The 16,197-nt window shown below is 37.3% G+C and overlaps 1 protein-coding gene across 1 annotated transcript; it reads right to left on the bottom strand.

The window, feature by feature from the left end:
- Positions 1 to 15,049: 15,049 nt before the first annotated feature.
- Positions 15,050 to 16,152, bottom strand: LOC145939571 (uncharacterized). Its single transcript, XM_083043993.1, is given in 2 exon segments — positions 15,050 to 15,438; positions 15,440 to 16,152. Coding segments are annotated over 2 exon segments (594 nt in total). The 5' UTR covers positions 15,839 to 16,152; the 3' UTR covers positions 15,050 to 15,243.
- Between the last annotated feature and the right edge of the window lie 45 nt (positions 16,153 to 16,197).

Here is a 16,197-nt window from a genome sequence, read left to right as displayed (position 1 = left end):
ATTTAAATCTCAATACATGTAGACAAGATCATAACACAATTATTATGCCTAGAGCGATGGTTATTAACTTAACCTATCCCCTTTAATGAATCTTTTTCATAAGCGCACGAAAATGTACAACTGTTAAGCAAGTATTTTTTATAGGATTTCTCAAAGATAAATTAATCTTAAAAGCTAACAATATTTAAAGAAGAATTCGTAATATAATTTTAAATTTCAAGACTTTGATTCAGACGTCCCTTTGCCTTTACTAAAAGAACATTAATTTATCAACAGAATTTTCACATTTTGCCATAAGTCTGTGATATTTAAATCTCAATACATGTAGACGAGATCATAACACAATTATTATGCCTAGAACGATGGTTATTAACTTAACCTATCCCCTTTAATGAATCTTTTTCATAAGCGCACGAAAATGAAGCTAGTATTTTCTATAGGATTTCTTAAAGATAAATTAATCTTAAAAGCTAACAATATTTAAAGAAGAATTCGTAATATAATTTTTAATTTCAAGACTTTTTGATTCAGTCGTCCCTTTGCCTTTACTAAAAGAACATTAATTTATCAACAGAATTTTCACATTTTGCCATAAGTCTGTGATATTTAAATCTCAATACATATAGACGAGATCATAACACAATTATTATGCCTAGAGCGATGGTTATTAACTTAACCTATCCCCTTTAATGAATCTTTTTCATAAGCGCACGAAAGTGTACAACTGTTAAGCAAGTGTTTTTTATAGGTTTTCTCAATTATAAATTAATCTTAAAAGCTAACAATATTTAAAGAAGAATTCGTAATATAATTTTAAATTTCAAGACTTCTTGATTCAGTCGTCCCTTTGCCTTTACTAAAAGAACCATTAATTTATCAACAGAATTTTCACATTTTGCCATAAGCCTGTGATATTTAAATCTCAATACATGTAGACAAGATCATAACACAATTATTATGCCTAGAGCGATGGTTATTAACTTAACCTATCCCCTTTAATGAATCTTTTTCATAAGCGCACGAAAATGAAGCTAGTATTTTCTATAGGATTTCTTAAAGATAAATTAATCTTAAAAGCTAACAATATTTAAAGAAGATAACGAGTAAAAAGGCTCTAACGAATTAAATCAATAGTAAAAACAAGGGCCGCAGCAGGATTTTTGTGCCGTGTAATAATATTTATTAATTAATAGTAAGACGTTTCGGTCTATTTTAGACCATCTTCAGTGTACAAGTCTCTCTAGTTTACATTAATCGTAACATAATTGAAATTAAACGGAAATTATTTTAAATGTATGTCGTCGGTATAAAACATATATAAGGCATTAGAATGCGTCGAAAAACATCAAATGTTAGCTGTTCTTTATGTTCCATTGTCTCGACAGTAAAACTGCATGGGTCGCGAGCATGCTGTAATAGCGGAATAAAATATGTTCAATAAAACGAATCAGTAAGTTCCCTCGGACGATACTCTGATTAATTGCAATATACAGGAAGCGCTGTTAAAATTACAGACCTGAGTTGAGCACATTCACGAGAAATCAGATTTATTTATATGATCTGCCCTAGTGTGGTCGTGACCATGACGTGTATTGAACTATACTAACACAAAATAAATGAGATCCGAAAGCGATACCATACATTAGTATAGTTCAACACACGTCATGGTCACGACCACACTAGGGCGGATCATATAAATAAGTCTGATTTCTCGTGAATGTGCTCAACTCAGGTCTGTAATTTTAACAGCGCTTCCTGTATATTGCAATTAATCAGAGTATCGTCCGAGGGAACTTACTGATTCGTTTTATTGAACATATTTTATTCCGCTATTACAGCATGCTCGCGACCCATGCAGTTTTAGTGTCGAGACAATGGAACATAAAGAACAGCTAACATTTGATGTTTTTCGACGCATTCTAATGCCTTATATATGTTTTATACCGACGACATACATTTAAAATAATTTCCGTTTAATTTCAATTATGTTACGATTAATATAAACTAGAGAGACTTGTACACTGAAGATGGTCTAAAATAGACCGAAACGTCTTACTATTAATTAATAAATATTATTACACGGCACAAAAATCCTGCTGCGGCTCATTGCCCTTGTTTTTACTATTGATTTAAAGAAGAATTCGTAATATAATTTTAAATTTCAAGACTTAAATTATTCAGACGTCCCTTTGCCTTTACTAAAAGAACATTAATTTATCAACAGAATTTTCACATTTTGCCATAAGTCTGTGATATTTAAATCTCAATACATGTAGACAAGATCATAACACAATTATTATGCCTAGAGCGATGGTTATTAACTTAACCTATCCCCTTTAATGAATCTTTTTCATAAGCGCACGAAAATGTACAACTGTTAAGCAAGTATTTTTTATAGGATTTCTCAAAGATAAATTAATCTTAAAAGCTAACAATATTTAAAGAAGAATTCGTAATATAATTTTAAATTTCAAGACTTCTTGATTCAGTCGTCCCTTTGCCTTTACTAAAAGAACATTAATTTATCAACAGAATTTTCACATTTTGCCATAAGTCTGTGATATTTAAATCTCAATACATGTAGACGAGATCATAACACAATTATTATGCCTAGAGCGATGGTTATTAACATAACCTATCCCCTTTAATGAATCTTTTTCATAAGCGCACGAAAATGAAGCTAGTATTTTCTATAGGATTTCTTAAAGATAAATTAATCTTAAAAGCTAACAATATTTAAAGAAGAATTCGTAATATAATTTTTAATTTCAAGACTTCTTGATTCAGTCGTCCCTTTGCCTTTACTAAAAGAACATTAATTTATCAACAGAATTTTCACATTTTGCCATAAGTCTGTGATATTTAAATCTCAATACATGTAGACGAGATCATAACACAATTATTATGCCTAGAGCGATGGTTATTAACTTAACCTATCCCCTTTAATGAATCTTTTTCATAAGCGCACGAAAATAAAGCTAGTATTTTCTATAGGATTTCTTAAAGATAAATTAATCTTAAAAGCTAACAATATTTAAAGAAGAATTCGTAATATAATTTTAAATTTCAAGACTTCTTGATTCAGACGTCCCTTTGCCTTTACTAAAAGAACATTAATTTATCAACAGAATTTTCACATTTTGCCATAAGCCTGTAATATTTAAATCTCAATACATGTAGACGAGATCATAACACAATTATTATGCCTAGAGCGATGGTTATTAACTTAACCTATCCCCTTTAATGAATCTTTTTCATAAGCGCACGAAAATGTACAACTGTTAAGCAAGTATTTTTTATAGGTTTTCTCAATTATAAATTAATCTTAAAAGCTAACAATATTTAAAGAAGAATTAGTAATATAATTTTAAATTTCAAGACTTTTTCATTCAGACATCTTTCTGTCTTAAAATTTTTTTTCTTGATTAAATTAAAATTTTAGGATGAAAGTTGAAAATTAATCTTACTAAAAGAACATTATTTATGAACAGAATTTTAACATTTTGCGATAAGCCTGTGATATTTAAATCTCAATACATGTAGACAAGGTGATAACACAATTATTATGCCTAGAGCGATGGTTATTAACTTAATCTATCCTATTCCCTTTAATGAAACTTTTTCATAAGCGCACGAAAATGTACAACTGTTAAGCAAGTATTTTTTATAGGATTTCTAAAAAATAAATTAATCTTGAAAGCTAACAATATTTAAAGAAGAATACGAAATATAATTTTAAATTTCAAGACTTCTTGATTCAGGGATCGCTTGTCTTCAAATTTTATTTCGAGAGTAAATTCAGGATTAAAGTTGAAAATTAATTTTACTAAAAGAACATTAATTTATCAACAGAATTTTCACATTTTGCGATAAGCCTGTGATATTTAAATCTCAATACATGTAGATTATATACGTTCACTGTCGCAAGCGAGATAATAGAGGCAATGATTACTCGAAACCCGCCGCATGTTTTAACGACGTCGTTAACCCTGCGCGGGTTTTACTGCTGCAGATGCGTTACGTTCTACAAGTATGCGTTCTGGAAAGAGGTACTTAATGAGTCAGTTGACCGCTCTTACACAATCGAATTTTATTAATCCCATATTAAGCACACAGACTTTATATACATGTGCCGCTCAAAGGGTTCTCGGCGAATCGAATGTCTCGTGATGTAATTTAATCGCGTATCAAAGGTATTACGTAAAAACAAGGGTTATTTTTCAAATTATAAATATCCAAACTTAACAGACTATATCTGTACGTAAGATGAGAAATTAACGATTCCATCAAGATAAGACTTACAGATGTCTAATTGTACCGTACATACATGTATATATATATATACATAATGACACGACAGGACGTTGGCTCATTTGTGGCCAAAGCGTAGAGAGTCCTACGGAAATCGCAAAGATTCTACCGAAACCGGTTCTGATTGTGTAGCTATTTTCGGCGGTTCGCAAACACATAAAAGTCTTTTACGACGACCGATGCTCGGGCTCGTTTCCGACGTGTAAAAGATCTCGACACTCGATGTGCGTGTACACGCGTATCTATAGACTTCTACTCTCGTACGTCGAAAATGTACCGCGATTTCCATAAATTATTGCTAACACAAATTATTAAAGATCGTATATCAGGGACATGTATCGAATCGAGCAACTGAAATTTTTTGCATATTTGTAACGCACGCGATAATCGCTACCGGAATAAAAAGCTAATAAATACTCGAAAATTTATGACCATCCGCTTATTAGTATACACAGAAGGCGACGTCAACATTATTCATAGGAAATTAAAGGGATTCAGAAAGCATGATTACATCGCTTCGTTTTAATTGAAAACGATGGTCTTTCTCATTGTGATTTATATTGTTGAAATTTTTAAATAGTATATTGATTACTTATACTGTAGAATGAAATATCATTATTTTATTTTATATAAAAAATATATTTATTTTATATAAAATATAAATTTTTTTATTTTATGTATAAAATATATACCTATTATAAAATTATTTTATATATAAAGTATTATTTTATTTTATATATAAAATATATATATTTTATTTATAAAATGAACTTTATGAATTGTGGACTTTTTTTTGCATTAATCTTGCTCTTCACATAGAGCTACACGAATTATCTTATATGTGACCAACAATTTGATTCACATGAAATCCATCATATCATATGCATTGATATCTCCTGAATTAAGATGTGTGAAACGTGATACGCTTTAGCAAAGCATCGAAGAAGTTGTCGATCCTCTCGGTCCGGAAGGGCAGTCGCGACGCGAATGTTGCACGCGCCTGATGCCGTAATACGAGACACTCGTAATCGAATACGCGAGCGAGCGGGACAGAAACGCACACACGATGGCACGCGCAAAAAAAGGAGACGCTTAAAAAAAAGAAAAAAAAAAAAAAGAAACGAGCCATCGGATAGAGCGCTTACGGGGCGCTCTCGACCGACCGTTCGACCGGACGGTACCGCGTTGCGCACGAAAGGGACCGCGAGGGGTCAGAGCACAGGATGCATCGATTTTTTGCGACGCGTACGCTTCTTTCTCTCCATTTCACCCTTGTGTTTTTTTTCTTCGTCCTTTCCGACCGAAAATGCATAACGGTGTGCGCCATGGAACGTGGACCGCGGAACGGACCCTGAAGGGAACGTGCGTGGCATCAGGCCGGCCCCCGAGATTCATCGCACTTTTGTCGTCCACGCGCTCCGCATTTCGACGAAAATATATATATTGGGCGTGGGAGAGAAGAGGAGAGACTCGAGACTTATAGGTGTTTTCTTCCGTAACTCTCCCCGAAGCGAGAGAAGACGATAAGCAGAGGATACCATCGTCGAGAATTCACAATTTAGATTCTGCTCGAGAACGATATGGGGGGTAAAGGGAAGGGAAAGGAGAAAGGGCAATATCAGGAGTATCGCCGAGTATCGCCGAGTATCGCGTTAGAACACGCGTTGTTACACGGGGATGGAGAAACGTGACGCGAAAGCAGAGACCTTTTCCGTGCATCTCATTAGGACACTCCGGCTCAGGACCCAACCGCTTATCGGGATGGATATATTTTACGATCGGGAAGTAGGGGGCTTCCTGTTGGCGGGTGCCTAATTGGATGCCTCGCTTCCTGGTACGATTCAACCGAGCCATTTCCTTCGAATGAATTAAACTAGGCGGTCGCGCGTATTAGGCCAGATTAGGTGTCTACGTAAATCCTTACATCCGGAGATTTCATTACTAAATTTCGATATGATGAAATTAATTATTATCAATTATAGTCCTTACATACTATATAAAAAATATATTTAATAATTTTATATATTTAATATATATTATATATTGAATGTAAAAATCTATTTATAGAAACATTTTTATTTTATTCATAAAATTCCATAGTATTATATTCGACACGTCGTAAAGAAATACGTACATTGTTTGAAGTGATTTACTACTTGTTCGGGAAATTATACTGATCGGCTACATTCTTATTGTTAGAAGCTCTGAGCTCTATATATTTAGTTTGAAAAGCAGAAATTGAGAGAAGCCGCCTCTTTCTTTCTCTTTTTTTTTTGCTGTCCTTTTTTCCTCGTTTAGGATAAAAATAAGAAAAACCATCTTTCTTTATTTTTATGTTCTCACTTTTTTTCCTACCTTTCTCACATCAATACTCTTGCAGGGATACTTGTCAATGAAAAGCAATAAAACAGCTCTCTTGTCGTGTCGCTCTTTGTTTCTCTTCCCTTTCTCGACCTTCCCTCTCGTCTTCCTTCATCCGACACACCGATGAGGAAGTTTAGCGCTGGCTCGACGTGGCCTGCGTTCACTGCGCATCCGTGAAAGTGAAACGGAGAAAATCAGGTTTCGAAGACGAGCCTTCGAACCTCCCTCTGAATGAAGATGAAGGCAATGAGAATAGAGATTATTGTCTTTTGTTGTAAATGTTTGCCGACAATTTTATCGCGTTTATCGAACGTAGAGATCAGATAAAGATCGTTGCGATGTGAATCGATTGCGCATTTAATTTGCTGTGTTACTTACAATAGGAAAAATTTTATTTTATCTTCTTTTATATATACTATGAAATACTATATTATGCAAATCTGCATTTTTTTCACAGAGAAAATTGTGTTTTATAATCTTATTTCAAGATGTTATAATTACTGAAGAACAATCTTACTAATGAATATGCACGAATAAATAAATCAACAACAATTTTATAATGTACATTTTTTATCGTTTAAAAAATATATATTTATATTTTTAATTTTCTATTTTTAAATTGTAAACGCGTCCATTATAAAAGATAATTTCAAATACATATTTATTCGGTTCTTTTTACGATTATAGTTATACCGCTTAAATCTGTAATAATCTAATGCTTTAACATACTAGATGGTTGCCGGTTATGATAATGCCCAATGTCAGGGACTCGTCGCTTGAGCATTAGTTACCGGTCAATGACAGGGATATTTTGGTATAGGCGTCATCGCGATCGAGCGCGCTGTTAGGCCAGAGTCTGATAAATATCTCACGAAAGGCCTCGATACACACACGCATACACACATACACATGCCGCCTCAGCTGAGAGATTGCCCGAGTCAGCTGACTGCAAGTCGTACTCGACTGCGGGGGTCAATCCCTCCTCTTTGCCCGCTCCTACCTCTCTCGTTCCTCGCGCGTCCCGTGCTTCGACTTCTGGATTGTCGAGCCACGAGCACCTTGAGAAAATTTCAGCGACGTTAAGCTTCACCGACGAAACTTCGACCGTTTCGTCGTCATAACCGAACGGGAGAAACAACTGGAAATCGTTTTACGGCGCGGTTGTTATCCATTCTCGTTTAACTAATTAAAGGTAGTTAGAGTGTCGAATGAAACTTCTTTCATGGAGCTACGAGAAGTAAAATAACTTGTTGCATATTTGCAGCTTGCGAATCGAGTGGTTCCTCGTGAGTTTTATTCAATTTCATTCTTTATATTGCATACTGAAAAATATTATTTCAAATTAAATATTATTTCATTAAAATTTTATTAAGAATAAATTATTTTTTCTTATTGGTCCCAGCATCTGCCTTGTAAAAACAAAATAATTCCGTATGGCATCGCTTTCGGAAAAATTAAATTCGCATTGATAAAAATTGAAATTGGATAATCGTCGAAATTTACATCAATTTATCGGAACGATGATCCTCGTCACGTGGTTTCTACGAAGTTTACGTCTTCGTCACCTGCTCGTGTCCAAGTACCGTAACCGCGAATCGACCCCGTCGACGAACCTTCGGCCATAAATAGAGCCCAATTTACACGGGGGACTGCTCGACGCGGTCCTGCGGTCCGGTGTATATATACGCGGAACTTGTATGCGGATGCACACGTGATTGTCGCCCGGTGCAACCGGTGTGCCACGCTACCATCGGCGTCCCGCTTCTTTCGACTGCGAATCGTGCGAATCGATCGTGGCGGTGTCCTGGTATGGGACAGTAAAGAAGGAAGCGAATGAATAAAAAGGGCAAAAAGAGCAGCAGAAGAGGAGAAAGAGACGAGAAGAAAATGGAAGAAGAGGAAGAAGATGACTGTAGAAAGGGGGAGAGGGTGCGAGTCGTCGGTGTAAACCGATCGAGGCATAGAGGAATCGGTAGGTGATACGGGAGCGGGGGAGGTCGAGTGGTGGGTTGAGGGGGAGGTGAAGGTGGTGGTATGTCGGCGGGGACAGGAGGAAGAAGAGAAGGAGTGAGAGAGACGAGGGGAAGTTGGTATCGCGGATGGCGATGGCGATGGCAGAGTCAATGTCCTAGCGCTCGCACTGGGTCACGGCAAGTTGCGGCCAACGACCCAAGGCAGCTCCCCTTACTTTGCACAGAGCGAGCAGAAGAGCGAAACGCGCAGGGGGGGATGGCGAGAGGGAAGAAGCGCGAGAAGGAGAGGACAGTATAGGAACGCAGTGGAAGGCAGACGGACCGAGGAGGCACCGAAAGGGAGAAAACGAGATGAAGAGCGTGTTCTTCAGTTCCTCGTCGCGATATACGCTAAGGTGCTCGGAGCGAAAAGCCTGTCCTTTCTCGCGCACGCGAATTCGCGAGAGAGCTTCGTTTCCCGCGTGACTTTTCTACATTTATCTATTAATTTTTTTTTATTTGGCAAATATATGCAAAGGAGCCCCTCTCTATACGATTACGGAGAAATTCCCACTGTTCTCTGAGAATGCCGATTTGCGGAATAGCGATGATCCGCGATGTTTTATCGCTTATCTGTCTGCTTTGGCCCGTGACAGAACGCCATATGTTTAGCACGATGATAGAGAATCGCATCGTTGCGATTCGTTTGACCCGAGTTCGATGATCCGATTGATAATGTTCGCTTTTTCCGAACATCGCGAATCACGATTTTTCTCATTGTCAGGACCGGGCGGATTTTCCCTTTCTTTTCATTAATTAATTTCCGACCCCGAGACCGATTTCACAATGTTTCGCAGATTATTATGATTCTTTGTTTTATGCGGAGGCTCTTGAACCGAGGCTAATAGATTACGCTACATCCGCCTTATTTATTTTTTTTATGAATTAATCGTTTGTTTTTCTTCTCTTCTCTTTCTCGTTTCTCTTTTTGATTTATATCTCCTCTCGTGTAACGTATATATTTATGCGATAAGTCAGGTCATTCCAAAACTCGAAAGAAATCGGTAGCAAACATTTATCACAGGGCAAGACAAGCGTAAGTAAACGGCGGCAAAAGTTTTTCTGAAATCTACATTGCGTTGAAAAGACGCACGAGAAAAAGAGTGACGACGAGTCTAATACTGACGCTTTAGAATTCGAGAAAATAGTCGTCTTTTCGATATAAAATGCATAAAATCTAGAATTCAATAAACTTGCATTGCAAAAATAATTAATAATATAATTCATCGCGTAATTTTTATCGTATTTGATATATTGTACGTTAAGAAATTTTTATCTCCATAATATAACATTTCGATGAGATAATGTGGTTTTCTCGATATTCAGATGAGCATGACTTTATCTGGATAAATCGGAGAAAGATGATATATCGCGTCTGTGCGTTTCCAGTTGATGCACACACACACACACATACGAAGATTCTGCCATATGCTGAATCCGTTTCGTGCAACTGTGACGTATACAATTTAGTATGAGTCTTATATATTTGTAATCATCGATCAAACCATAATAAAATAATATTTTGTATGTATTTACCGGCGAAGCTTTATGATTTATCAAAGCAGCTTTTCCATCACTTGCTGCGTAACATTATTAACATATATAATTCATTGTCGTATATCGTGCAAACATAGTATAAATGGATGTTTAACAGTGCAAATAATGTAAATGGGCGTAGACAATCTCGCAATTTGTATCATTTGTATTGTATCTGGACTGAATCATAATAATTTATTTTTATTTATTTTACAACCGATGCCCCATGCAATCCTGTGGCGAATCATTAAAGCGTAAAGGTCAATAGCACATAGTTTTAAGAAAGTCAGACACAAGTCAATTTTTCTGTTGTAGTATTTTTATTTGAAAGAGACATTTAGAGATTTTTAACGTTATTTGGCGGGTAATATATTATGTAAATTATGAATGCATTTAAAATCTGATTCTTTTCAAGCGGAGAAACGATAATCGTTGGAATAACATACATGTCAAATATTTGTTGGGTGTGTGTATAATTGGTTTTTTTTTTTTTTTTTTTTAAACTTTGAAGGAACATTGATAAATTTCCGCGTCAATAACTACAGCAACTCATTCGAGACTTCGATCAAAGCTTCGTGCAAGATCAATGGCACCCGTCTCGATTCTCGTTATCGGCTTACATATACTTCTCTATAGCGACGTTCAATTATCAGCAAGCAAATTTCCGCGAACGCAATGTACATATATGTATACGTGACAGAAGACGCGTACCATTCGCGTCACGTTCCATTTGGCCCGGGAATGTTTGAGAGGTCTCGTGACTGTCCTGAGAAGCAGCCCAATTCGCCATATGTTGATTTTACGAAGGGGGAGAGAGAAAGAGAGAGGAAGAAGTATGAGCCGACGCACCATATGAGAGGAGAGGTGAGCCTCGGCGAATCGCTGGATGGAGTTGTCCAGAGACAAGGGCCTCATGCCCAAAGTATATTCGTGAGTTGGGTCTCATTGGATGTACCGTTACGACGTTGCCCAAGAATAGTTTGGCGCGAATGACCACGGCCCATTTTCTTTCTTTTTCGGCCTCTCCCTCTCACCTACATCTCACCCGGGCCTCACCTTCCGTTTCGTGGCTTTGTCCTTCGTCCTCCGGCTGCTTCCAACGGATTTTCGACATCCTCCTTCTAACGGGCGCCCTCCTTTACGGACCCGCGTTGCTCGTAGTCGTTGATTACCTTTTTCATTCGAGGAAGCAGGCCAAAGGAACGGGATCGAGAGACGCGCAATGAACGATCACGATCGGTACGGTTAATCGATGGCAAAAAGACGACCGATATGCCAGTAGTATTATCTACCGCAATTAATAATAAGCGGTGACGTATATATCTCTCTGACAAAATTAACGTGCAAATGCTTTCATGCTTGCGTGTATTATAAATGAATTATCTATTTATATGTATATGATGCGTTAAATGGAACATTTTTTATTTCTATCAGGATTACGATTACGTTTTTGATATAAATTTAGATATGATACTTAATTAATGCATAAATCTAATTAAAATTTAATAATATCCATAATATATTAAAATTTTTTTTATATTATCTTTAGATAGACTTTTTTTTATATTATCTTCAGACGTTCTTATGATCTGCTTTGCGATATACGCTTTCGCGATTGCGGAAGAAATGCAGATCGTTATGTAACGCCGCGTGCGAGTAATCTCTGAAAACCGATCTGAATTATGTTTCGGAAAAAAAGGCGCAGTCCCATAGGTGGAGATCAATGCGCCCTTGGGAAAACCACTTTCCTTCCGCTAGCGTAACAGCCAGTTATCTCCATTTCACGGCGCGTCCTTCCGTACGCGCATACGGATGCGTGCTCGTTACGTGCGAACCTACAAACTATCGGCAAAGAGTCCCTCCTCGTAAACCGTAGGTGTGAACGCAAACAGGGAAGAGAAGCAGGCGACGGCGACGACGTTGCTTAGATGAGAGGGGTTGGGGGAGGAGGGAGGCGAAAAGGAAAGAGACGAGAAAGACGGAAGAAAGACGGTAGCACGAAATCTCGGATGCGCTGGTAACACAGGCCTCGTGGTACTTTCACTTCCTTTCCTCCCATCCCTCCCTTCTCTTTCACCGTCTCTTCCTCTTTCCCTCGCGGTCGCTCCCTCCGGCTCTTTCTCCCTGTCTCTCTCCCTCCTTCTCTTTCTTCTGCATAGAACTACTTTTCCTTTCAACTTGACTAAGGTGTCCGACCAGGCCCATTCTGAATTTAAAAATTTGTCTTGGTGTCGCGACGTATATGATACATATCGCAGCTTCCATTCGGAGCCGGCGTTTATATCTGGTCATCTTCGAGTACCCCGTCCTTCTCACCCGCGGACTGCCCACGTAGTTCGTACGGGATACATAGTTACGTGTCCTTTTGTAAATATTGCCGGCTCGATCACTGAACGAACTACAAGATATGAAGAAAAAGGGAAGAAAGAACAAGACGTCGGCAGTGGAAGAAGAATGAAGAAGCGAATCCGCGGCATGACCTCTCGCTTCGCGAGATGAGAAGGAGTGAAGGAGAGAGAGGGAAAGAGATAACTGCTGCTGAGAGAACGCGAGTTGCAGAATGGGGTGCGAGCGAGAAAAGAGCATCACATCGTATCGACGTCGTGGAGTGAAGCAGCGGGGAACGAAGAAGGCGGTGGGCCGTTTCGCGCGTGTGGCAACGCTTTCGTGCGAAAGAAGAGAGAAGACGAGGTGGATGACGGCAAGGAGAGAAGAAAGAGAGAGATAAAGAAGCGGTCGGTCGACTGGTCGGACAAGAAGACGAGAGAGAAGCAAGCGCGCGAAGGCGCACATCAGGTCGGATCATGAAGAGAGGTGAGCGGAGAGTTGGCAGACGGAGGAGAAAGAGTAAGAGAGAAAGAGAGAAAGAGGGAAAAAGAGAGAAAAAGAGAGGATGAAAGACGGGGGAAAGCGGGAAGAGACGACGAAGCGAGGTGAGTCGAGATGATGCAGTTGTGCGTTTGCAAGGAAGGCGGAAGGAGGAACCGCGGAGGGAACCGGTCCCGGTCACTGGGCCACCAGCCGGCCGTCGAACCCGCCACACTGCCCCCTACCGCCCCCTCCTCTCTCATTCTCTTCCTTCACCCCTCTATGCCCTTCATTCCCCCCGTCCAATGTGTTACCTCCTTGCGAACTTCACGTCGTTCCTTGCAACCGGCGAGTCGCGTTGCCTTCAAGTTCTTCAAACAATGTCAACTCGCGTCACTGATAATGCTGTCTCCCCCTGCAACTATATGTTTACTGTCTGTGAGCTGGGCGCTGTCCCTCTTCCCTTCTGCCCCCGCAATTCGTCTCGAGGGTACGCGTTTTCGACATTGCTTACGGATGAATATACTCATCTTTATGTGTATACTTGCTAAATGATCAATACTTGAAATCAATGACATGAAAACACTAAATAATAAAAACAATTCCGATTTTTCCATCGCAAACTTATACATTAGATGCAACATTACGGAATAATAGCGTTAAATTGATACAGCTTATATAGTGTTTTTATAAATCACAAGAGCTGATAACGATTTTTTAAAGACCTTTTTGATTAGGCAATTTTTGCATTAATATGTAAATTATTAATATAAATTTGAGTTTGTAATGTTAGATTGATGAAACTTTAATTAACAAGATAATGAAGATTATATAAATACTTATATTTTATCAATCCATTCAATTGGCATAACATCAGCTTCTTGCAAAATGATGCCAGCATTATAGTGTTTTGGATCGGGCTTTTGATCGTGAGAAAGCCAACGCGATGGTAACGCAAACGGAAGTTTGCCTTGCTCGCAGTAATCTCTACGAGATACGCCAAACATTTTCTCTTAATTAAGAAAGGACGTAGCGTAATTAAGTTTCCCTTCCACGGCATTCGCTTACTCGCGTCAAGCTTATAAAATATACTCGGTAATTGTTGAATGCGGTTTAATTTATTGATGAATGTATATGTATAGTGATAGAATTAAAAAAAAAAAAATAGTTTAATTTGAAAAACATAAATTTATTAATTTTCAAAAATATTCTTTTATTTTCTTAGCGATATTTTCATAATTGTATAACGCGTGATTAATTAAAAAAAAAAAATGCCACAATTAACGTGGAGAAAAATTATCTTGGGCGTGTATATATTTTTTTAAATGTTAGAGTTTAATAGTTTTTTTTACGAAGGGAGAATCTTATAAGTCTTAAAATAACGAAACATGCATATAAGTATATTTCTAAGAAACATTATTCGATGCGCAATAAATTTTTTTATGTTTGCATCGATATATTATAAATCTATAGTATAATATAGATTTATAGATACTGCTATTGGATGAAATTTATTATAACGCATGAAAATTATATCAAATTTAACTCTACTTATAATTCTGTAGCTGTAATTTGAAAACTAATTGTTTATTAAATGTACTATGATTATAGATAATTAAAAGTACTATGATTATAGCACATTTTTCTCCAGGAATTAATATACATTTATATATAAAAATTAGTTAAATTTGAAAAATTTGAAAATGTTAAATTGATGTACTGACTGCTAGTAAGTTTAATATTATATATGATCTTAATAACCATTCTTTAATAATACTGTCAGGTGTACCAACTGTAGATACATCTTCTTGACTTCATATATACTAGATATCTAGTACGTCAGCAAATTTACTGGCTATAGATAGCAGATGTGATTATACTTGGATATACTAAATTTTTCTCGCTCGATAATTGCAATACAACTTTTAAATAATTTTAATGTTTTTCCAGAAAAAAAAAATATAATTAATCCTAGTTGAGTAAAATATTTTTGGCAAAGAGAATGTGAAAAAGGACTTTTATGCGCAATATATATTTTATTCGCACAAATGTACGTTGTACATCGAAATAACATAATTCTATAAAATGAATAAAACAGCGGTAAAAATTGAAATTAAAATGGATGGTGGGATTAACGATTCGTTACACAGGTCACAGGAATGATCCTCGTAAATTCTCATATCGCACGAATATCTCATAACTTGACGTATTGTCAAGCGCGAGGGTTCAATTCATTTTTTTGGACATTTGATTGACTTATCGCTCCGTGATACATCGTTTCTGAATTATATGGTTGACAGATTTGACACAACGATGCAGATTGGGCGGGTGAATACGATTGCGCTTGATGCGGTTCACAGGGTGGTTTCGCGACCGGGCAAATGAGAATCCTGGCGATCGGTGGAGAAGGCGGGCGTTCCACTGGGGTCGCATGAAACTTCGCAGGGCGAGCAAGACGATTTGCAGACAGGTTTACAGTCGAGCTCGCAGACGTACTGCATCTCGTAGGGAAACTCGTTTCGTAGCGTCAGACATTTTCCTTGGATCAGGTAACAATAGGACAGGGCTAGGACAGGATTGCCGCTGTACGGGATGAGATCAGGCTGATGTAGATGTCCGTATAAATCGATGTGCGTGTACTTTAAGGGGGTACAACTACAAACTCCGTGCTGAAATCGATACGAAATGGATGAAAAAGGAAACGAGACATAGAGAAAGAGGAAAAGGGAGAGAAAGAAAGAGAAAATTACGAAAAAGGAAAAGGCAGATGGAGAGCAAAAGTGGATAAATGAGTCTTTAAACGTCATTGTAATGGAGAAAAGCTTCTTAATCTACCATTAATGCCTGCTCATGGTACCTGCGATAAATCGATCGCTTATAAAAGATTCATTGAACTTAATTCGGGAGAATCAAGCGAATAACGGGCGTTTTTGACTAATAGGTGCGATATAACGTAATGCAAATATTTTTACAGGAGATGTGAAAATATTTTTAAACGCATTTTTTACTTATCGCAATAACAGCTTATTTTACATGTAATATTTTTAACGCGTGAGAAAAAATTTTACCTATCAAATAATCGCACATTAGTGCCGCGATATTACTAGAAAAGTTTTAAAAAATAGAAGTTATTAAATGATTAATATTCAATTTTACTCTGTTCCCG

This window comes from Prenolepis imparis, unplaced genomic scaffold (assembly GCF_030444845.1).
Source record: "Prenolepis imparis isolate NDT839.2.m4 unplaced genomic scaffold, iyPreImpa1.0 SCAF_8, whole genome shotgun sequence".
NCBI classification, from domain to species: domain Eukaryota; kingdom Metazoa; phylum Arthropoda; class Insecta; order Hymenoptera; family Formicidae; genus Prenolepis; species Prenolepis imparis.
This window is presented reverse-complemented; position numbering and strand designations above follow the sequence as displayed.